General features: G+C 45.9%; 2 protein-coding genes across 5 annotated transcripts in view; one reads left to right on the forward strand and one right to left on the reverse strand.

The window, feature by feature from the left end:
- Positions 1-5,341: 5,341 nt before the first annotated feature.
- Positions 5,342-21,662, reverse strand: part of ITFG2 (integrin alpha FG-GAP repeat containing 2) — a 20,095-nt gene continuing 3,774 nt past the window's right edge. The window contains exons 2-13 of one of the 4 annotated variants that reach the window (XR_001517952.2): positions 21,544-21,639; positions 20,842-20,883; positions 20,486-20,657; positions 19,587-19,726; positions 18,970-19,118; positions 18,494-18,591; positions 18,263-18,316; positions 18,059-18,150; positions 17,151-17,268; positions 16,171-16,344; positions 15,927-16,085; positions 5,342-5,564 (exon numbers count right to left, since the gene is read on the reverse strand). Coding sequence is in view for 2 of the 4 variants with exons in the window: in XM_006923861.3 (XP_006923923.1) it covers positions 15,982-16,085; positions 16,171-16,344; positions 17,151-17,268; positions 18,059-18,150; positions 18,263-18,316; positions 18,494-18,591; positions 18,970-19,118; positions 19,587-19,726; positions 20,486-20,657; positions 20,842-20,883; positions 21,544-21,639 (1,239 nt within the window). In the remaining 2 variants the exon portion in view is untranslated. Of the gene's footprint in view, positions 5,565-9,937; positions 10,205-15,103; positions 16,086-16,170; positions 16,345-17,150; positions 17,269-18,058; positions 18,151-18,262; positions 18,317-18,493; positions 18,592-18,969; positions 19,119-19,586; positions 19,727-20,485; positions 20,658-20,841; positions 20,884-21,543; positions 21,640-21,662 lie in introns of those variants that run through there. The other 3 variants (XR_001517951.2, XM_006923861.3, XM_015598524.2) reach the window with 3 other exon arrangements.
- On the forward strand, positions 6,459-14,853 carry NRIP2 (nuclear receptor interacting protein 2). Its single transcript, XM_025041078.1, is given in 8 exon segments — positions 6,459-6,561; positions 7,193-7,443; positions 7,445-7,681; positions 10,809-10,961; positions 12,101-12,183; positions 12,535-12,656; positions 12,910-12,962; positions 13,302-14,853. Coding segments are annotated over 8 exon segments (1,095 nt in total). The 3' UTR covers positions 13,395-14,853.

A 21,662-nucleotide genomic window follows, 5' to 3' on the forward strand; every position in this document is an offset into this window, starting at 1 on the left:
CATGACCTGAGTTGCTGAATTGCTGGGGGCCTAAAGAATAGTTGGGGATAAGTGAGTGTTGGAAGCTATGGGGACTGGAAACCCCTGAGGGGTGCCAGACACTTTGTCAATCATGATCTTCGGTCTTTTTTCTTCACCTGGCTGCCTCTCATCTAACTGCCGTGCCTCACAAAGCCCCATCACCCTCCTTGAGATGGCAAATCAGAGCTAAGATCATCTCTCCAGCCTAAACTTACTTCCCACCTTTCCTAGGACATTTTCGCCTCTCGTTTCTACTCATTGCTGACTTGCTTGCTTAAGCCCTTTGTCTTCATGCTTCTCATCCACCTTTGAGCCCTTTTCTAGTTGTACTGTCCACTGAGCCATATACAGGTACTCTTTTCATTATGCCATGTAAGTAATTGCTGCTGCCTATTTTTATATTTAGTGGTTTCTGTGGCTATTCATATGGTTGCTCATCTCTGGTTAGTCTCCAGCCAACACATTCTTTGCAGGTCCCAGGACAGACCCTCCCAAATGCTACATGCTTGTAAGATAATGCTGGTACTTCTTGCCATTGTTCTTATTCTAAGGTAGAAGTTTCGATGTGGCTTCTCTTAGCCCACTGTCATTTTCACTGGTTGTTCACCGAATACAGACACTAGGTATCATGACATGGTTCCTAGGTAACAGTCAGTGACCACTTAAGCACGGGAAAGTAGAGGTCATGTGCAGGGGTACAAAGGGCAGGCCCACAGCTTAGGTAAAGAGAAAGAAAAAAAAATGGAGGAAGATTGAAATAGGAATTAAAGATCAACACAGGAGGGAAGAAGAGAAATGCTGAAGCCGGGGAAAGGTGAAACAGGAGTGTCTGTCAGAGCTTAAAATTCCAGAATATTTGGAAGGAGTTGGGAAACTTTGCCAGATTCTCTGACGGTACCTGCAGAATAAAGATGAGGGTACAGAGCCCAGGGGATGAGAGGAACTGGCAAATAATGGAGGATGAGTAGAAAGGGTGATTGCCCTTGAGTGAGAGCCTACGGCATCTGCTGGATTCTGTGATTGAAAAAATCGGGTGGGGAGCTCAACAAGCTGTTCTCATCGCCTGAGTAGCTGGGGGAACAGTGGTGTGTTTCTTCCTGTATGTCCTGTTGAATGATTCGTTCAACAAATTTTGTGTAAGAGGAGAAAGAGACAAACAACAAACAAAAAAAACACAAAAACTCTACCCTGATAAAGCCTAGGATCTAGTCGGAAGATGGACAAGTGAAAATTTAAAATAGTGTGAGAAATAATGCAAGTGGATATTTGATCTAGTTGTACTATGAGAGCAAAGGGGAGTGACGTCTAAGTCAGAGTGTGTGTGTGCGTGTGGAAGCATACACATGTATTATATGTATGTATGGTTTCCAAATAACAGCAGATATTTACTCAACACTTACTACATGTTACACAATGTTTTGAGAGCTTTTCATGAATCAACCCTTTTAATCTTTCACAACAGTATGAGGTAGGTTCCATTATGATCTCCATCTTAGAGATGAGAAAACTCTTAACCCTTTTGCTATTCTGCTTTTCATTTAAACTTCACAGCAATTCCACAAATTACATGTACTTTCAGTTTTACAGATGAGGAAGTAGATTCCAAAATTTAAGCACTTCACCCAAAGACACCTAGTTAGTAAATAACTGAGTTGGAATACTTGACCAAGGTTGTCTGAGTTTAATAGCCTGTGTGTTAAGTCTTTACCATCCTATAGTAGAAAAAAAAAAATCTAGTGGCAAATATAAAAAGTTGCCTTAGCCTGGCAGTCTTTGGAAGATTTACCTTTGGGGGTGGAGGTAGGGTGATAAATTTTCAAAACTGGCACAGACCTCCTGGAACCCTTGCTGGACCAGAGAATTCTGGAAAATGGCTTCATTCCTGTCTTTAGCAGATCCGACAGGGCCAGGGGAAAGTCTGAAATAGAACTGCTTGCCCTTAACCCTCCCTGGGCTCAAGGGAGTTGTTTGTCTAGCTTTGAATAACCCATTCTGTGAAGAATATTCTGGGAATTTCCTTATGTGGCAGGGCATTTGACTGGATGATCTCACTGTGCCAAATGAAATCTCTTTCCCATCCTACCATCAGAGATAAGAATTGGCACTATTCAGCCTTGAGGATGAATATTAAAAAGAAAAGGTATAAAGATTTTTAAAGGCATGAAATATTATATTAGGAAGGTGGGAACTAGTTCATCTGCATGTCTACTGTGGCCTGACAAGAAGGAGAGATTCTGAATATAGCTATAGGGATTTAGATTAGCTAAAAGAAGAACTTCCTGATACCTTGAAGAGATGCTAGAGTAGATTATATCAGGTTTGAGGAAAGAAGCTGTGAATCTATTTAAAAAGGTGCTGTCTAATAGAAATGTAATGGAGCCATATATGTAACTTAAAATTTTTTATGTACCATATTAAAAAAGTAAAAACACAGGTTATTTTTTTTATATTTTATTTAACCCAAAAGATCCAAAATATCAACAAAATAATGTAATCAGTTTAAAAATGAGATATTTCACATTGTTTTTTGTATTGTTTTCAAAATCCAGTGTATCTTACAGCACATCTCAATTCAGACAAACCACATGTCAAGTGCTTGATAACTGTATGTGGCTAGTGGCTACCATGTTGGTTAGCACCAGTTTAGAATTGCTAATGACTGTTAGACACCCAGTGGCAAATACAAGGTGTAGTCTGGTTTTATCTAAAGGCAGAAAGTTCTCTAGAAAACCTGAGGGCCTATGAAAGTGAAGGTCAAGGAAAACTTACCTTTTGGAGCCCTCTCAGCCTTTCTCATTGCAAAAAATATAAAGACCCATTGCCCCCGGCAATTCTTAGAACCCACTCAGCAGTGTTCTGTGTTCTCTTTCAGTAGGGAGAACCCTGACTCCCTCAAGTCTGTCAGATTTAGTGTTTTAGGGGGTGTTAACCCAGGTGGGAAGAGCACTGTGCTCAGGAGAACGCGGAAAAGCATTCCATCCTGGGGTAGACAGGTAGCTCCATTCTCTCCACCGCAGGAGACAATGCTCCTTATCCCAGTCTGTCTTGCATGGTGAATGACTGGTCATGACAGGCAGCAGGAGCCAGGTCGGACAGAGGGGATGGAGAGGATCAAATCTACCCTCTGTCTGGAGTGCAGTATAAGACATAAGCATTATCCTGGCCTAGGCTATCTTACCTGCACTATTTTGAGTTCTCTATCTGCGACACACTTCTCCAGGTACCTGCACGGCCCTGTCCCTCACCTTGTTCTCATCCCTGTATGATGCCATCATTTGCTCTCTAAGAGCCACCCACCCAGCCCCATTACTCCCTTTCCTTTCACCCAGTTTTATTTTTCTTCAGTATTTACCACTGCCTGACATTATAAATTTAGTTGTTCATCGTTTGCTTTCCCCATTAGGACGTGAACTGCATGAAGGCAGAGACTTCATCTGGTTCACCACTGTACACTCAGGGTCTAGCTCCAAGTCTGATGCATAGTAGGTCCTCAATAAATATTTTTTGACGGAATTCATTCTAAAGGGAAAACTCGTTATAATTCAGAAGAGAACCAATGCAGTGAGGGAGTCATATTGTACTTCCATTTTTTCTCATAAAATTTCTGAATTTGGATCTATTCACTTCAACATCTACATGAATCACAAGATGAAATAAGTGTGAGAAATTACAGATACTTTCCAAGTGTCTTAGAAAGGAAAACTTCTGCTTCCTCTGTTCTTTACAATCCAGAATGGTTTAATCTTCTTTAATAGTGTTCCTAGAAGTTTTCTCCCTCTAATCATTAGAGCTCAATGTAGTTATTCCTTGTGAATGAATTCGTTTGGTGAATTCTATAACCATTCAGTTAAAAAATAATGAGGGGCAGGAATCGAGGTGAATTATGGGTAAAGACAGACAACCCAGCTAAGGTTACGAACTGGCCTCAGAACATTCCCTGGCATTCTCCACTATCCTATCAAAGGGGTTTCTTTAGCCCCTGAGATACAAGAGCTCAGAACTTTGTATTACCAGAACATTCCCATTTGCACTACAACTTGGATAAAGAACAAATTTACAAAGGAAGAAACCAAGGAACACAAAAAGGCAAAGGAGAGTCTCCTTACCCCCGAGTCTCACCCCAAGACGGTGAGATAGATAGTAAGATGGTATGAGTTTACACCAAGAACACAGGGGCCAACTCAGCTCCTTTTCCACAGCTACATTCCAGAGAATGACATTTCCTGAGCACGAGTGCTTCTTAGGGCCAGGCAACAAAGGCCTTATCAAACAGATTGGAGAAGAGGAGCTGATGTCCCAAACCTCACCCCATTGAAAATCTAAACTCTTCCCTGGGGTGCAATCTACAGACCTACGGGCACCTGAGTCCTGAGACATCCCATCCAAGTTGTCAGGCTGACCCAAGGCAACTCTGCTAAGTGCCCTAGAGTCATCTTACTTTTGTTCACTGATAGCATTACTCCTCCAAAAAATGAATGAATAAAGGACTCTTGAAGATGTCGAAGAATTTTCAAACCTGAGGGATAAATTGCTGAGAATAAAGTTGAAGAAGATATCTTTCAGCATTGGGGCCCACCCAGCATTATAGTATGTGGGTTACTCACTGATCATCCAGTTAATCCTCTGGAAACAACCCCAGCATGTCAGTAGATCTTCTTCTACCTTTATCCTAGGCAAATGTGTGGTGGTGACAGGGGTTAAGGCATGGAAGAGAGGTAGAATATTCCACTAAAACCGTGTCTGATAGAAGCCAGGATCTGGTGGGTCAGAGCTTGATAATGGAATCATAGTAAAGCTTGGTTTTCATTTTATGTTATCATCTTCATCGGTATTCTCCTTTTGGCATAGTGGAAACTGAGCAGGACTTGGGAGGTAGAACACGAGGGTTTGATTCCTGGCTCTGCCACCCAATAACTGAATCTTGGGTAAGTTTTCTAAGTCTTTTTTTTTTTTTAAGGTTATTTTTATCTTTATTTATTTTTTTAAATATTTCAGAACCTGAGTTCTTTTTTTTTAAGTTTATTGGGGTAACATTGGTTAATACAATTATATAATTTTCAGGTATACATTATAATTTGACATCTATATAGTCAATTGCGGGATTACCACCCAGAGTCCAGTTTCCTTCCTTCAGCTACCATATATTTGATCCCCTTTACCCACTTCACCCTCCCCCAACCCCCTTATATTTGACCGCCTTTACCCTGTCTACCTCTTCCCTCCTCCCCCACCCCCTGCCCTCTGGTAACCACTAGTCCATTGTCTAAGTCTTAATGTATTAGTTTCCTGGGGCTGCTATAACAAAGTACCACAAACTGGGGCGCTTTCAGAAGATAAATATATTGTCTCACAGTTATAGAGACTAGAAGTCCAAGATCAAGGTTGGTTCCTTTTGAAGGCTGTAAGGAAGGTTCTATTTCATGCCACTTTCCTAGCTTCCAGTGGTTTGCTGGCAATCCTTGGCATTCCTTGGCTTCTAGATGTATCACCCATTTTCAGCTTTCATGCTCACATGATATTCTTCCTCTGTGTCCCAATTTCCCCTTGTAATAAGGACATAGTAATATTGGATTAGGGCCTACCTTACTGATCTCATCTTAACTTGATTATCTCTCCAAATGCCCTATCTCTAAACAAGATCACTTTCTGAAGTACTGGGGGTCAGAACTTTAACATATGAATTGGGTGGGACACAAATCAACCCATAACACTTAGCTAGTTCCTTCATCTGTAAATGGGGATCATAATACAATCCTTCCTCATACCATTGTAGTGGTTGGGAAAGTCCTTCAAAGAGGCTTGTCTGTGGAAGGCCAGTGGATATTTGGTTTGTCTGAATGTGCATGTGCCTTGGTGCTCTCTGGACCAGACTGTGTCCCTAGGGAGCAGATGTCGGGTGGGTAGTCATCCTATGAGTGCCCAACACATGTTAGCAGGTGCTTGACCAATGCATTTTGATGATGGTGAAGATAAAAAGCCAGAGAGAAGACTCTGAAGACAGTTGAGCCAAGGCTACAAGAAGTCTGATACAAGTGTTGGTGAGGACTTGGAGCCCGAGACCCCGCTCCCACACTGGTAGAAATACTTTGGAAGGCAATTTGGCATTACACACAAATGGGGAAGCAACTCCACTTCTAGGTATATACTCCAGAGAAATGTTTATACATGTCCCCAGGAGATTTGTACAGAAAAGTTCATAGCAGCATTGGTTATAAGAAAAAAATAAAAACCTAAATTTCCTAAATGTGATGTATTCATATAGAAAAATGCTATGAATACTAGATAGGAGTTAAAGTGAGTTAACCAGGGCTGTGCATACCTCATGGATGAACCTCACTAATAAAATATTGAGCAAAAAAAAGCAAGTTGCAGAAGAATATATACAATGGATCAGGCAAAACTAAATGCTATATTGCTCAGGATACATACACATATATATGCATAAAGAGTATAAAGAGAAGTATGAGAATGACAAACACCAAATTCAGGAGGATGTCATGTGGGGAGAAGGGGAGGTATCATGGATCTTCAGCTATATTTGTAAGTTTGTTTTTTAAAGGAGGTCACAAGTAAAGGGTATTGGTTATTCTTTATAACTTTCTGCATGTTTGAGTTATGACATTTTTTAAAGAACCAGGACTGGATGAGCCTTACATAAAGGAGAGAGAGAAGCTGGATTCTACCGTGGGGAGATTCAGAGCTTCTCTTGCCAACCCCTGAACTCAGAATCCAGAGTAAATAAGCTAAAGACCCATCTGACATCTGCCACACTGAAAAGCTGAGACTCAGAAAGGTGAAATCTCCTCTGCTGAGGAGGGCAAGAACGAAGGACACTTTGATGCTTCCCCTCTTGTTCTGAACCTAGTTACTGGCTTGCAAAGTAACCCCCAGGCTGTGAGAACCCCAGGTGGAGGAGACGGGGGAGGGGGGACTTCAGAGGAGACCAGCACCCACGCACATAAATACACATGCCTGCATGCCCCACGCATACCAAGCATGCAAGCTGCTACCCCCACACCAACACACACTGTTTTTCAAACAACCTAGCGTGGGCACTCTGACAGTTTACAGCATTCCTACACCTCTTCGTGTACACACACACACACACACACACACACACACACACACACACACACACACACAAACCCTTCCACTGCCCACTCCAGCTGAGACCCTAGAATTAGAGATGCTTCAGAGCCTGCCAGCTGCAGGCCCCGCCAACCCGCCCTCTCTTCCAGTGTTGGGTTTTTCCAGCAGAGCCTCACTCCCTCTACTGCAATCTCTGGAAACTGGTGTCTGACGCGGCTGCTCCTGCACATTATTTATTTATTTCCTCCTTTCCTCCCGCCGGGACCCTTCTGTCAGGAGAGCTGCAGCTTGGGACGGAGACAGGCGGGAGAGGATGGAGGAGAGGATCCCTCAGAAGCCCCTACCCTGCTCAGCAAGCTCATCAAACCCTGCAGGGGCCATGAGCACCAGGCAGGAAGCCAGGAGTGAGGGGGGAGACTCCAAAAAGGGGGGACAGGAGGCAGAGCTTCGGGACCGAGCTCACCTGAGCCAGCGGCGCCGACTCAAACAGGCCACCCAGTTCTTGCACAAGGACTCCGCTGACCTGCTGCCCCTGGACAGCCTCAAGAGGCTTGGCACCTCCAAGGACTTGGTGAGGCAGCCCTCTCCCCTCCCTACCCCCATGGAAGTCCTCTGGCCCTTTCTCTCCACCTCCCTACCCTGTACCCTGAGCATAGGGGTGAGGACAGACCCTAAGCCTTCAGATTTCCCATCCTCACTAAGAGCAGGGGAGAGGCAGTCCCACAAACTCGAGGGGCTCCCTTTGACCGTTCACAGCTCTTAACTGGAGATGTTCCCATGGCTTGGTGGCTCTGAGGGGACTCAGACCCTATTCTCATTGCTCAGCTTCCCCCCAAATAATCTAGGGCTTATCTTGAGGTGAGCTCTGCTGTTCAGAGGTAGAAGCTTTCAGGGACACAAGAGGCTTTGAGCAGTCATTTTTGGAGGGCTTGAAGGATTGACCAGGTTAGGGTTGCGATTTCCCTCCTGTCCCTAAACCAGAGTCCCTCATACTAGTTCAGGTCATTCATTTGCCTTTTCCTCTCAGAATGGTTTTCCTATGGCTCCTGCCAGGCCACTTGGCCCCCTGAAGTGTCCTCTTCTTCCCCTCAGCCTTCCTTGGGGCTCCTATCCTTCCATTCCCCTACAGCAGCTTTGGCCTCCAGAGGGAATGGGGTGGGGGAGTAACAATGAGGTGAGTGGGTCAGGGGACCACTGCACATATGCATTCCCCTGGGAGAGAGCAGTTAGGAGCATGGGCTTTGAAGCTATGTTACTGTGTTCAGACCCTGTGCTGTCGCTTACTAACTTGGGCACGTTACTTTATGTCTCTGTGCCTTCATCTCTTAAATGAGGATAAAATTAATATCTACCTCATAGGGTTGTTGTGAGTTACATGAGCTAATATCCATAAAGGACTCAGAACAGTGCCTGGGTGATAAAAAGCACTATATAAATGTTATTATTATTCCTTCAGCTACTGTATCATTTAGCTTAGAAAGTAAGCTCTGTAGGGTCCAGAGCGCATGGAATCATATCTGGCCTCTTGCTACAAAAGGAAAGCTTTTGTAGAAAGGTTTTTGAGCACTGTTCCCTCTCCTATCTCCTAACCAGAGGGTCAGAGAGGAGGGTACTCCTGCAACCTAAGAGGTATGAAGCCATTTCCAGGGGTCACAGGCAGCCTCTGCTCCCTGGGAACCTAGAGGCAAATGCAGCCCCTCACTGGTTTCCTGCCCTATCACATTTCCATATTCCTCCCAGTCGAATGTCCCCGCTCCAGGAAACCTGCCCGGGGTCAGGCAGCTCCCAAAGAGAAAAAAAAGCAATCAGACTGAGGTTTCCATTCAGAGAACCTTCAGAGGCTGCTCCTTCTCCCAGAAGCCACAACCATGAAATGATGGGACAGGAAAGCAGGTTCTCTGGTTCCAATGGCCTTTGAGGACCATCTTACATGGATTTGGCCCTAGAGAAAGGCCATCCCCGTGAGAAAGGTGGAAGGAGCACTGGGAACTACAGAGCCGCTCTCTGGCCAGTCCCAGAGCACGCTGCCCTTTTCCCAGAGCTGGATCTCCTGCTGGCAGCCTTGCTGGCGGGAGCAGCCTCAAGGGTCTCATTAGGCCAAGGATGGAAAAACAATCCCAGGCTCCCAAGCAGAGAGGGCAGGTAAAGCATGTGTGGAGCCTGGAAGGATATGGTGTTCTTCGGCTAGCATTTACTGAGTGCCTATTATATGTTGAGCTAAGCCCTGGGATATAAAGCTGAATGAGATGGAGACCTGATCCCAAGGTCTCTCCAGGCTAACCGAGGAGTGAATAACATCTGTGAGAAGCATGACAAAGGGAACTAGCCCAGCCTCCTGTGAGTAGGGCAAGGTACAAAGACGTCAGAGAGGGCTTCCTGGAGGAGGCAAACCTGCACTAATTACCAGATGCACATGGAATCTCAGACTTAACATAAAAAGCTCTCTACCAAACAAAGAACAGTTAGTTCTTGAGCAACTATTCAAGTGTGTTCAGCCAGTCATCCAGTCTGGACTAAAGAAAAGTAAGAAAGAAGAGCCTCAGGAAGAGGGGAGAGCAGGAACAAAGCCATGGAGGCAGAAAAACAGCCCGGTACAAGCGGTACAAGCAGGGTGGCTGGGGTAGATGTACAGAGTGGTGTGGAGGAGGGGTAGGTGAGAGGAGGAAGACAACGCAGATTCAAGCAGTGACCAGGTCATCTGGGCTGTGGATCTCCTTAAAATGTTTGAGTTCTACCATTTAAGCATTGGCAGTGGGAGGTGGTGATGGTAGGGGGATGCTTTGATGGATTTTAAACAGGGGAGTTAACATGGTTAGTTCTGTTTTACTTTGGTGCTTCTCAAACTTTAATGTAATGTACCCAAGAATCATCTGGATATCTTGTTAAAATGAAGTTTCTGATTCAGTAAGTCCCAATTCTGCCTTTCTAACAGGCTTCCAAGTGATGTTAAAGCTGCTGATCTGAAGACCACACTTAGCAAGGGTTTTACATAATCGTTGGCTTCGAGCAGGTGTACTTGAGAGGCGACAGTATTGGAGGCAGGTTCTTGGAATGTAAGGAGGTGTCCAGGGGATCCAGGAGAGCTGTGGTGAGGCTGGAATCAAGACAGTAACAGAAAGCAAGGATGGCAGAGTTTAGGAAGTGACTGAACAGGGCCAGGGCGGGGGGTGTTGTGGGTGAAGGAGAGCGCAAAGATGACTCTCAGCATCCTCGTTTTGAAGATTTTAACTTTTTCTTTTTTTGTTTGATTTTGTTATTTTCATTGTGCCATCAACCCTGGGACCTGTAACTCATGGAAAGATGAGGTCAGAGGAGGAAAAAAAAAGAAAAAGAAAAAAAACAAGCGTAGACTTGAGACAGAATTTCTCCCAAGCATACTAGTTCTTGAAACCTCCCATCAGCCAATATTGATCAGTTTAACCTAGAATGGACCATTCTCCTCTTCTCATTTCTTTAACACTGAGCAATCTAGTGGGGCCCCAGAAAAATGGCATGATTTTACACTGGGGTTCACTCTGCTATAATGATCTGACTGCTGGGATCCTTGGGTAAGCTACTGTCCCTTTATACTCCTATGTGACTCAGGACTGGCAGACAACGTCCTGGGATATTTAAGATTCTTGAAATGTGGGGGAACTGAGCAGCCTGGATACTTGGGTTTAGACCTGTCTACCTTCATTGTTCTGTGATGGAGTCAGCAGCCGCACAGTGTGCTCCAAAGACGCCTGGTGGAGGGGAATCAGAGTCGGCTTCAGGGGGAGTCCCCCCTGGTACAGGCCCTGGTTCATGGCCAAGAGAACAGGAAGAAGACCAGTGAAACAGAGATCCCAGCTCTTTTGGTCAACTGCAAGGTGAGAGACCTCCCAAGGCATTGGCTTTCTTTCATTTATAATCCTGCCTGTGACTGGCTCACTTCATCCACTCTTTTTGCTCTGAGTGCGGGAAGAAGGGAGGGAGAAAAGGTACCTCTCCACCAAGCCTGGACCTAAAAACGGGATCCTCTAGCTTCTTTACTCTCTACCTCAAACCATATTTCCTCTGTGCAGTTCCATTGGTCACCACCATGACTCCCTTTCCTTTATCAAAGTATAACCTTTAAATGTGAATATGTAAATGCTCTTCAGTGTGCTCTACATATATGGATGGTGTATGCGTGTGTGGAATAATGCAACCCTCCTGGGAAAAGCTCACGTGATGGCCTCGTCACCTCTGGAGCCATTTAACCACCCAATGAATACTGAACCTTCCTAATTAATGCCCACTGCTCTTATGCTATTGTCTTTGTTCAGCATTTCCTTGGCCTGCTTTGCAGTCATTCTATGTCCACATTCCACAATCTTTTAAGCCTCAAATGTTACTTCCTCCTTAAAACCTTTTCTGAATTCCCTAGTAGAAAACAGCCTTTCCTCTCTCTCAATGTCTAGGACAACTCATTCACAATCCTTCCTTCTATATACCAGAACCTTTCACTTCCTCTAGAATCCTAAAGAACGGCATTTATTGCTGTGCTTTCCAGCAACATATCTATGCGTAGTAGATGCTCAATAGATGTTTGAAATGAAAATTGTTTGTGATTCCAAGTGTACCCTAAAATGTCTGTATCTTCCTGTTTCCCGTGGTGAACCCCTCGCTTACCCACATCTGAATTTCCTAATGAGGTATCCGATCATCTCGTCCCTCCTCTACTCCTAACTAGGTTTCTCTAACCAAGGGGCCCTCAGCCTCCCAAGTGCTCCTCTAAGAACAGATCTCCATTTCTGGTCAAATCATTCCCAAATATATGGACTCACTACCACATGCAGCTCACTTCTTTTTTTGATTCCTTTATCTGAGCCAGTGTAAAGTCCCACAAAAAAACCACCTTTAAAGACTTAGCTCATTCTCTTAACTTGTTTCTGAAGGGGAATCATCCAAGGGCTGGAAAGGTGAAAGATCCAACCCCAGTCCATTCTCCTGGGACTCACTGAATCCCTATAACCCTCTTTCTCAGTGCCGAGACCAGGTGCTTAGGGTGGCCGTGGACACAGGCACCCACCACAACCAGATCTCCGCCGGATGCCTCAGCCGCCTGGGGTGAGTGTGGCCCAAAAGAGTGGATGGGGGATGAGGCTTCTTTTGGGAGTGATGAAAATATTCTGAAATTAGATAGTGACTGACAGTTGCTTACCTCTGTGAATATACTAAAAACTACTGAAGTATATACTTTAAAAGAGTGATTTTTATGGTATGTGAGTTATATCTCGATAAAGCTGTTATTTAACAAAAAGAGCTGATGGGGGCTCTGGCAGAGAAGACAAGGATTTAGACCCCATGTGGGGCCAAGGATTGGGTAAGAACCCAAAGAGTGGTGGGGAGGGACATTAGCTGACTAAAGGGATGAGGGTGGGGGCCGTGGTAGCCACAACCCTTGCTTCCCAACCACAGGTTAGGGAAGAGGGTCCTAAAAGCCCCAGGGGGGGACCTGGCACCTGGGCCCCCAACCCAGGTGGAGCAGCTGGAGCTACAGCTAGGCCAGGAGACCGTGGCATGCTCGGCCCAGGTGGTGGGTAAGTCCTCCCTTTGTCAACAGTCCAGCTTCTCACCTCTTCTACCTTTCTCTCCTGGGTGGGGCAAAGGCAGACCTTCAGACCTGCTGGCACCAGACAGTGTCCTCAAAGATTGTCTGACTATCCCCAATCTCTGTGCCAAGATTCTGACCTTGGGGGTGGGGCAGGCAGAGAAGGGGCACATGCTGACATGAGGGCTGCAGTGACCACTAGGTACTTTCTAGCCTCTTCTGTTTTCAAATGATTCCTGCAGATGTTGAGAGTCCTGAATTCTGTCTTGGACTACAGACTCTGCTTTCCCTCAAGGTAAGGAGGATGCTAGCACTTGCACTCACACTTAGGGCCCAACCAAAGGGCTGGGAAAGAGGAGCAGGAGGCACAGGTGTGGAAGCATGGGTCAGGTTCCAGTGAGGAAGACATGGAGATGTGCAATTGCACCGTGGCTTTCTTAGAGGGTCCTGAGTTGCCCACAAGTGAAAAATATGAAGAACTGGGTCTCTCTCTGACAAGGGTCCAAGGGAATGGAAACAGGGGTAAGCAAGCAGGGGAAAGCTATGGGAAGTGGGAGGCGGGACAAAAAAGAAGGGACTGGGGGAGAGGTCACCTGCTGAAGTAAGCTCACACTGCCCCCTCCACTTCCCACAGTGCTGTATCGACCTGGAACATGGAGTGCTGCGGCTGAAAGCCCCCTTCCCAGAGCTGCCATTTCTGCCTTTGCACCAAGAACCTGGCCAGTGACCACTATTCCAGTTAGTCCCCAGGGGGAAGTACCTTGTCTTAGGAGAAGAGCCGTGTGGGGTATGGGGACATTACTATAGCCAGGTAGCTGGGGACTACTTTGTCCCTTTTGTCACCACCCTGACCCTGCTGTCCCATTTCCCTTAGCTGGCGACATTCCTCTCTGCTTCTCAGCAACTTCCCTATCCCCCAGGAGTTTTCTCTAGAGAGGGACCAGGATCTCAGGATTCTGGTTTCCCTGTTCTCTCTTATTCCTCTCCCAAGAAGAATAAAGCCAAATCAGGCCTGCAGAAAAGGACACAAGCAAAATGGGGGTCCAGGCTGGGCCCCTGGAATGGTAGGAACTGGCCTGAGTCAAAGGCTGCAGCCTGACACTGTCCTCCACTGTCCCCCAACTCCACCCCAAACACCTCTTGACTGCTTTTACTCCCACATCTCTCACCTCACCTCCTGAGGCTCATTATCTCTCACAACTAGACACCACACCTCACCAACCTGGGTCCCTGGCCCTGCTGGCGCCTACCTTTCTGACTCTGCACACATCTGTGCACAGTTGAGTGGGGAAGAAATAATGAACAGAATAATTCGGTACAATACGAAGATTGTTCAGTAGCTCTAAGGCTGGGAGCTCTAAGTTACCTTTTCTGGGCTTGCAAACCTCTGAAGTCAGTTATTACCCTGTGCAGAACCTTGGATATATCTTTAATATTTCCTCCAGATCTTTATCCTGCTCCACTTTTACCCACTGGGCCCCTGAACTTCAGGGTGTGTGTGGAAAAGTCTTGCGAGAAGTGCCAGCAAAGATGGACAGGATGGTGTGGTTGATGGTACTCGGACTTTGCCTAACTATGATTCATTATTTCTAGAACTATCCACCTCATTAGACCTTCTTCCTAACCCTCATCTCTGGCTTTGAGAGCTGGAGTTTGTCTTGTTTTGGAATAAGTGGCTTTCTATCCCCTGCCTGAGCCAAAGCAAAGAGACAATGAGGCTTTCTGACTTTACTGTAAAGAAAGGAAGCCAAATCTTAATTACCTAGACCCCCGAGTGTCTTTCTGACTGGTCTGAGCATCTCATACCATGGATTAGGGGTAGAGGAAGAAGACAGCATAACTAACTTGAACCAGGGAAACAAAATCTTGGGTTGGAAAAAAAATCTTGAGCCTGAGATAGATTAGAGAAGAACCAAGATGCAAGGAGCTGCCCCATGACACCTGGCCTTACCTTTCTCAACTGAGTCCTCACAAGGAGATGGGAGGGGCTCACTATTACACTTGTGATAGTACCCTGGTCCTCACTGCCTTGCTCCATGACCTCAGCTTTCCTGGTCTCACCCTGTTCCTTTCCCTTCTGCCTCCTGCTGCTTCTGTGATTGCAGACTCCAGGCTCTATGGCAGGCTCTTAGCTCAGCTGCTTCTCCATTTGAATAAACAATGGTTTCTCTATGTTAATGTCCTTCTTTGGTCTTCCTCCATGCCTATCAGAGGCTGAATGAAAACTCTGCCCTTATTCCCTTACAGAAAGGAAATTTAAATGTTGACTCTTCCCCTGTCTGGCTAGAGTCAGTATAATTGAGAGCAATGGCTTTCAAACTCCTTTGAACATAATTCACAGCAGGAAATATGTTTTATATTGTACTTGGGATACACATATGCACATATACATACAATTATAACAAAACACTGTTTCCCTATACTGTAAACAATATAGTCTGTTTCATTCTATTTTATTCTATTTCATTGATTCAAAAAATGCTGACCACAGCCCACCAAAAGATTGCAACCTACAATTTGAAAGACGCTGATTTAAAGTACAGAGAATTAAGAGCAGAAGGGATATAAATGGCCCAAGATATAATTCTGACTGGTTCATAAACCTGAATCAAAATTTAAACGTCTGTTGTTCGATACACAATAAGGTGTTTTTTGCAGAAATGGGTGGGTGGGAAATAGAGCAAGGCCTATGAAGCTGCACAATACTTGAAGAATATGGCAAAATGAGAGAGTGCTGGTCCATTTCTTTGGAAAATAGAGGAAAATCATCTCAGGGTTTCTCCTTTAAACATAGGAAGACCAGACTGTAAAATGTCCTGAAAGATCCCTCAAAAACAAAAGGAATAGTTACTGTAATAATTACTACTATCAACCACCTGGAGTTGTGCCATGGAAAACGGAGCTTAGGATGGGGTAGAACCCGTCCTCACCAGTCCACTGGCTCCAAAGCCTAATTTTCTTATGAGTGTTGGGGCCATGCAAAAGATTTGTGCTCCCTCCACACAAACGAGTCTGTTTTCCACACAAGAGTGGGGAGCTCTGGGGAGCAGGCAGTCCCAGATGATGTGAAATAAGGTTGGGGTCCTACAATCCTGCTGATGGGATGGGTGGGGTACATGAAAAAATGGACAGAGGGTCAACTTGTCTCTTCTTTTACCAAGAAGACCATGAGATCTATATCACCGGGACCGAGAGTTGTTGTTATTGTTCCATGATCCTCTGTAATGTATATTCCCTATCCTGCCAATACCCTGGATACCTTGCAGGTAGGGAGGTTCAGAAGGATCCTTCTTCAGCTAAGAAGGCAAGTACAGTTAGGTGGGATCCTGGAGGCTTGCAGGAGCACATCGTGGTGGCTGGTCAGGGTGGTAGAGGATTTGGTGAACCAGGGCGCGGGCTGCTGGGAGGTCATCAGGATCTGAGGGCATAAAAGGGGTTGGTAAGAGGCTATGAATCTCTTGGGTCCCTGGGCTTTTCCAGCTCCGCAGCTTCCTGGGACTCACCCACGCCCAGCTCCTGCAGCAGGCTATGGTATTCTGGCTCAGCATCCAGCAGTTTCAGCAGATTGGTAGACTCCATCCTCTCAAGCTGTACCTCCCAGTACACATAGATCTTCTGGTTGAACGTGACATACACAAGGCAGGGGCTGTTGCGGCCCTCTTTGCAGGCATACAGGCCTGGGAGGTGTGGGTGGAGAGACAAAGGTCAATAAGTTTCAGTTCTAGGGTTGGGAGGGCAGAGAATAAGCATTAGAGTCAGCAGTTTTGACCCTCCCACAGATGTCAAGCAGAAAACTAAAGGCCCTCTTTCTATGTCTTTTTCGTTGGGAGCTCAGTAAAATTGGTAAAACAATAAAATATCCAGCCCATTCCAGATACAGAAAAACCATACTAACAAAACCCAAGCAGAACAGCATCCAAAAAAGTGCTATTTGATTTTCTCATCTTAGTGACAGCCCTGGAGTAATGGGGCAGTCTTCCTAGTCTAAGGGGTAGATTAGCAACATGTGCTAAATGAAGGCTTCTCTGAGGTGGCAATCCCTCAGAGGCATACTAACCTCTCAGGTCACTGTTAAATTGTTCTCATTTCAGTAACCACAGATTTCTCCATGTTAGCCCAAAGAGCTAGTGCTAGCTTCCAAGGTCCCGATTTGGAACTAATGAGAATGCTCTGAGAGAATGTTTCTTCACAGAGTTCTGACATACTCAGGAAAGAATTTTCCGACGTCATCATATATCCCAAACAGGTGAAGACAAGCACTCAGCCCATTCTTTAAAATATTCAGAGATGGAGATCTCACTATGTTTTATTTTTCCTTATTTAAAGCTGTGAAGATGGCAATTTAGTACCCTCCCATCACTCTCTAACGAAAGAGCTAAGGGACTCATTTGTTTAATGAAGAATCACATTAGGGGACATGTTGAGGGTGGAAATCAGAGGCAGACAAGTGTGGTTGGGGGTGGGGTATAGGGCAGGGGCCCACCTGCACAGAAGGCTCGGACATTCTCGTCCACTTGGAAGCGGACGACCGTGCGGTTGTGATCAATGATATATGTCTGTCCGTCCCAGGCACAGGCAACCACCTCCTCATGCCCGTTGCCCTGAAAGAGGCCAAAGATAAGACTGCAGGGGTGGCCCGGAGCCATTTTAGAAAGAGATCTACTGATGAGACTGGATGAAATAAATATAAAGGAGCCATGCACTTGGCTCTGGGTGACAAACAGCCAACTGGGAAAGAAAAGAACTATACGTTTCTTATTGAATCTCCAATGTGCCAGGCACCAAAGGGGCTGTCAAAGGAGCCACCTCACATAATGCTCACAACAACCCTGTGACGTAGGCAACATTACTCCCAGTTTGATACTGAGGAAACTTCAGCTTATAGAAATAAAGTCACACACCCAAGGTCACTCTTCTGGGAGGTGGTGGAATCAGGCCTCCAACCCAGGCCTGTTCTACCTGACCTCTTGTGCCTCTTCTACACCATTGAACATGCATGACAGCAGCACAAAGGGCAGCCCCCATCTGCTGATTCAGGGGCCATGGCCTTAGTAAAGACAGACTCAAACAGGAGAAGAAAAAAAGTATAAAACATATGTCTGTAGTTAGGGCTGATAACTTAATTTCTAGACCCTAATAATTATTCATTTCTCTTTGGAGCTATTACTGCTGCTGAAAGATGTGCAAGATTCCCCAGAGTATAGCGAATAGTGTCAAGCACTGTGGAATAAGGAGAACACTCACTTCGGAAGAAGTTAGACCTGTCTAAAGAGAGATTTAAGATAAAGGTTGAGTTAACTGTAACTGTGAAGTGAAAATGGCCTCACTGATTTCTCATCTCACCATGTAAAGAAGGTAAGAATGTTCCTCTCGACCAGGTTTTCCACTCACCGTGACATCCAGTTTCTCTAGGGCAAAAAGCTGGTGATCCACCTGCACCGACCACAACAGCTTGTCTGCTTCCTCCATAAGCTTCAGTGTCCCTTCAGGGGGAGAAGCAAGCTGGGGTGGGTGGGACAGGACCCCTGAGAAGACCCTCCAGGCACACAATCTCCCACCCTAAGCACTGGCTCAGAGCTGACCCAGGGAACTTACCATCCAAGGTACAGAGGGCAAAGAGGCCAGAGCCACCATTCTCAGGGGTGTGGCCTACAGGTAGGACAGAAGGACCAGAAGAAAACATGAAGGTCAAGGCAAGATCAGATCATGGGGTGAGAGGTAGTCAAGGACAGGGAGGGAGGGAGGACTAGAAATGAAGGAAGACATCTTCTCTCTCAGAATTGACGCTTGTGCTCAGCTCCCTGCCTCACCCCACCCCACCTTCACCTCGTTTGATGTTGCCAATGAGGTGGGTGGAGACGTTCTTGTTGTGGATACGGCCAGAAGTCTGGTGCAGCATGACATCTCGGACAGCCGGGGTCTCCCTATGGGTAGAAGAATGGGGACTAAGTGGGAGACCAAGTGAACTTAGTTCTCCAGTACCTTTGTAGCCCCAACTCTGTAAGAGCTTCCCAGATGTGAATCAGCTGGGAAACCTATCACTGACCCTGTCTGGCCCATGTGGTGAGAAGGAAAGAGAGAGAAGCTGCTGCCCAGTTAGAATCTTGAAAACTCCTCCAGTTGCTACAAAGTTAAAGCCAGGATTCCCTGGGTCCCAAAATATACTGACTGGCAGGCAGAGGTACTTATGCTGGACCTAGCTGAAGCAGCTCTGCCAACTGCAAACCCATCCACTGCTCTGTACATCGAGACACACCTTGTTTCCATGCATCCCACACCATCCACAATCCTGTACCCCTTACCTATTGCCCTCCATGGCCCCCTCAGAGGTAGCAGGGGGCCCAGTGTCCTTGTTCCAGGTACACAGTAGAATTGCATAAGCGCAGCCTGGCTGCGACACCATCAGTTCAGGAACACCCAGGGGCCCTGGAGTCACCGAGAGACTGTCCACCTGCACCAGGGAACAGGGACTTAAAGGGGGCTGGAGCAAGAAGGAAGTGGGACCCTGCAGGGAACAGGGGAGAGATGTGGGGCAGGGGCCCTGGGAGCAGATCCCAGGCTTTGAGGCTAACAGCAGGAAGAATCCTAGAGTTCATAGGGCTCGAGCCTGGTGCCATCCTCTCCACAAACATCATCTGCTTTCCACGGTGCATATCTCAAATGGGGTCCAGATCCTAATACAGACCACACCCACCTTCACATTCTTAATTCTTAGCACAGGGTTTCTTCCTATTTGCCTATTATTAGCAATTTTCCCCTAAAACTCTGATTTGAAATGATCTTCTTTAGATCTGTTTCAGCAAGGTGATTTTTCCTTTTTCCTGTCCCGTACCATGGCCCATGACTGTTCTCCCACAACCCCCCTTCAGGAAGCCTTCCTCCCAGCTCTCTGGGATCCATGTTCTCCACAGCCTCTCACCTGACCCTCCAGCATCCATTTCTTAAGTGACACCAGCTGCCCTGTCAGATGTTCAGTGCCCTCGCCCAGATCTTCCCAGCGGAAAGCCCGTACAACACGGTCTGTGTAACCCACCACCAGCTCACAGCACCCATCTCCATCTGTGGATCCAGAAAATAAGATGAGTTTGGAGCCAAATCTGCATGCATCAGCTTGAATCCTACAGGCATCCCCTCCCTACTCCTCTGGTAACATCACCCCATTGGCACTTTTATCCAGTATGACTTCAGGCCCAATCTGTTGTGGAGCCACTCCATACTGAGTCTGGTACCAGCTCCCCTGCCCTTCTTGTGATCACAACACTTACCTGTTCCAGGGCCCTACCCGCCCATCTGCTCTGTAGATCCTGTCACTGCTTCCCTCATACTTATTCTCTCAGATACACAACTTGAGTGTCCTGATTCATCCCATATATCTACCACCACTTTCAAGACAGCTAGTGGCCAAAATATCAACCCTGTATCTGTATGGCTTGCTCCCTTTTCACTTCCAATTTTTGATTAAAAATCATCTCAGCAACTCCATTTAGAATTACTACCTCTACCTCAATACTCTAGGCCTTTTCCGTGGTTTATTTTCTCTATAGTACTTACTACATTCTAATATACTATTCAATGTTATTACAGCATTTATATTATTTTCTGTCTATTTCTAGCAAAGTTCCAAGAGGTCAGCAATTTTTGTCTGTTTTATTTACTATTATAATCCCAGTGCCTACAATGATGCCTGGTTTATAATGGGAATTCAGTAACACAAATGAATACTGACACTCCCCCTTCCTTCCCAGAATCCCTTGAGATCTGCTCTATTACCCACTGACTCCTATTCCCCCAGCTGCCTGCAAAGACAGCCATGCCCACCGATGTCGCTGATCAGCATGACCTTGGTATTGGCAGGGATGTGCTGCTTGAAGACTGGACGTTGCTCCTCTCCCATTAGGGTCTCATGGTGCCCAGAAACATCCAGGGCTTTGGCAGGTGTCAAGTCACACAAGTGAAACCAGCCCTCAGCACTCACAGCCACCACCAGGTTCTGGGAGAGACAAAGGTATAGGAGAGATGGACTGGGAGGGAAGTTTGGACATAACTGATCATCAGAACACAGAAGTCAAGGTTGAAGCCTTTAACTCTCTATTGACTTCCACTTTGAGACAGGGATCAATCGAGGTAAGGCCTTGGAGTCAAAGTGAAGTTTCAAGATCCCCGAGAGTCCTTACCTTTCCTTTATTACATACATCTCCAACTCCAACACAAGTCAGCTGCAAAAGAAGAAAGAGAGGCTCAGCGAGACACAGAGGGAGACCAGTACTTCCTAATTTCTGTAAAGCACAAAGGAGCGGGTTTTCTAATTATCATCATTCGCTGAAAACCTGTGCCTAATGACTAACACTGATAGTTTACGTTAATTGAGTTATTGTGTTATAGGCTTGGTTTGCCCCAACAGCAATATGAAGACCTGAAGTAGTTAAGAGAATTTGGGCTCAAAACAAAACAAAACAAAACCAAACCTCTACAAAACAAAAACTCTAATATAGCCAGACTCTTATGTTTCTACAGTTATTCGAATACTGCCCCCATTTTTTAGTATACTTTATAAGATCAGACAACCTAGGCAGTTTCCCTAAAGTACTAAGGGAGTCATTCCATAACGTAAAATAAAAAACAACCCTGCTGTGTATGTGTGTATGTGTTTGCACGCGCGTGTGTGCGTGTGTGTATGTGTGTGTTTGTGTAAACAGTGGGGAGAGCATTGACTGGCAACATCCCTCTCTGAATCAAATGAACCCTGAACCAGTGTCTAAGCCGAGTAGCTGGTGAGTTAGGACACACTGGTGAGCTTCTGTGTGAGACTCGGTGTTGACACTCCTGGACAGAAGAAGTGCCTTCCTCCCATGAAACCCAGGGAATTGAATACTGACCATTCCCTGGCAGGAACAGGTGAGCCATGGCCGGCTATCATCATTCTTATACACGGACAGCTTTCCACTGGTGTCTCCCACCACTAGTTCATTTAACTTCAAATGGAGAGAGAAGAGTG

The sequence above is a fragment of the Pteropus alecto genome, unplaced genomic scaffold (genome assembly GCF_000325575.1).
Source record: "Pteropus alecto unplaced genomic scaffold, ASM32557v1 scaffold76, whole genome shotgun sequence".
NCBI lineage: Eukaryota > Metazoa > Chordata > Mammalia > Chiroptera > Pteropodidae > Pteropus > Pteropus alecto.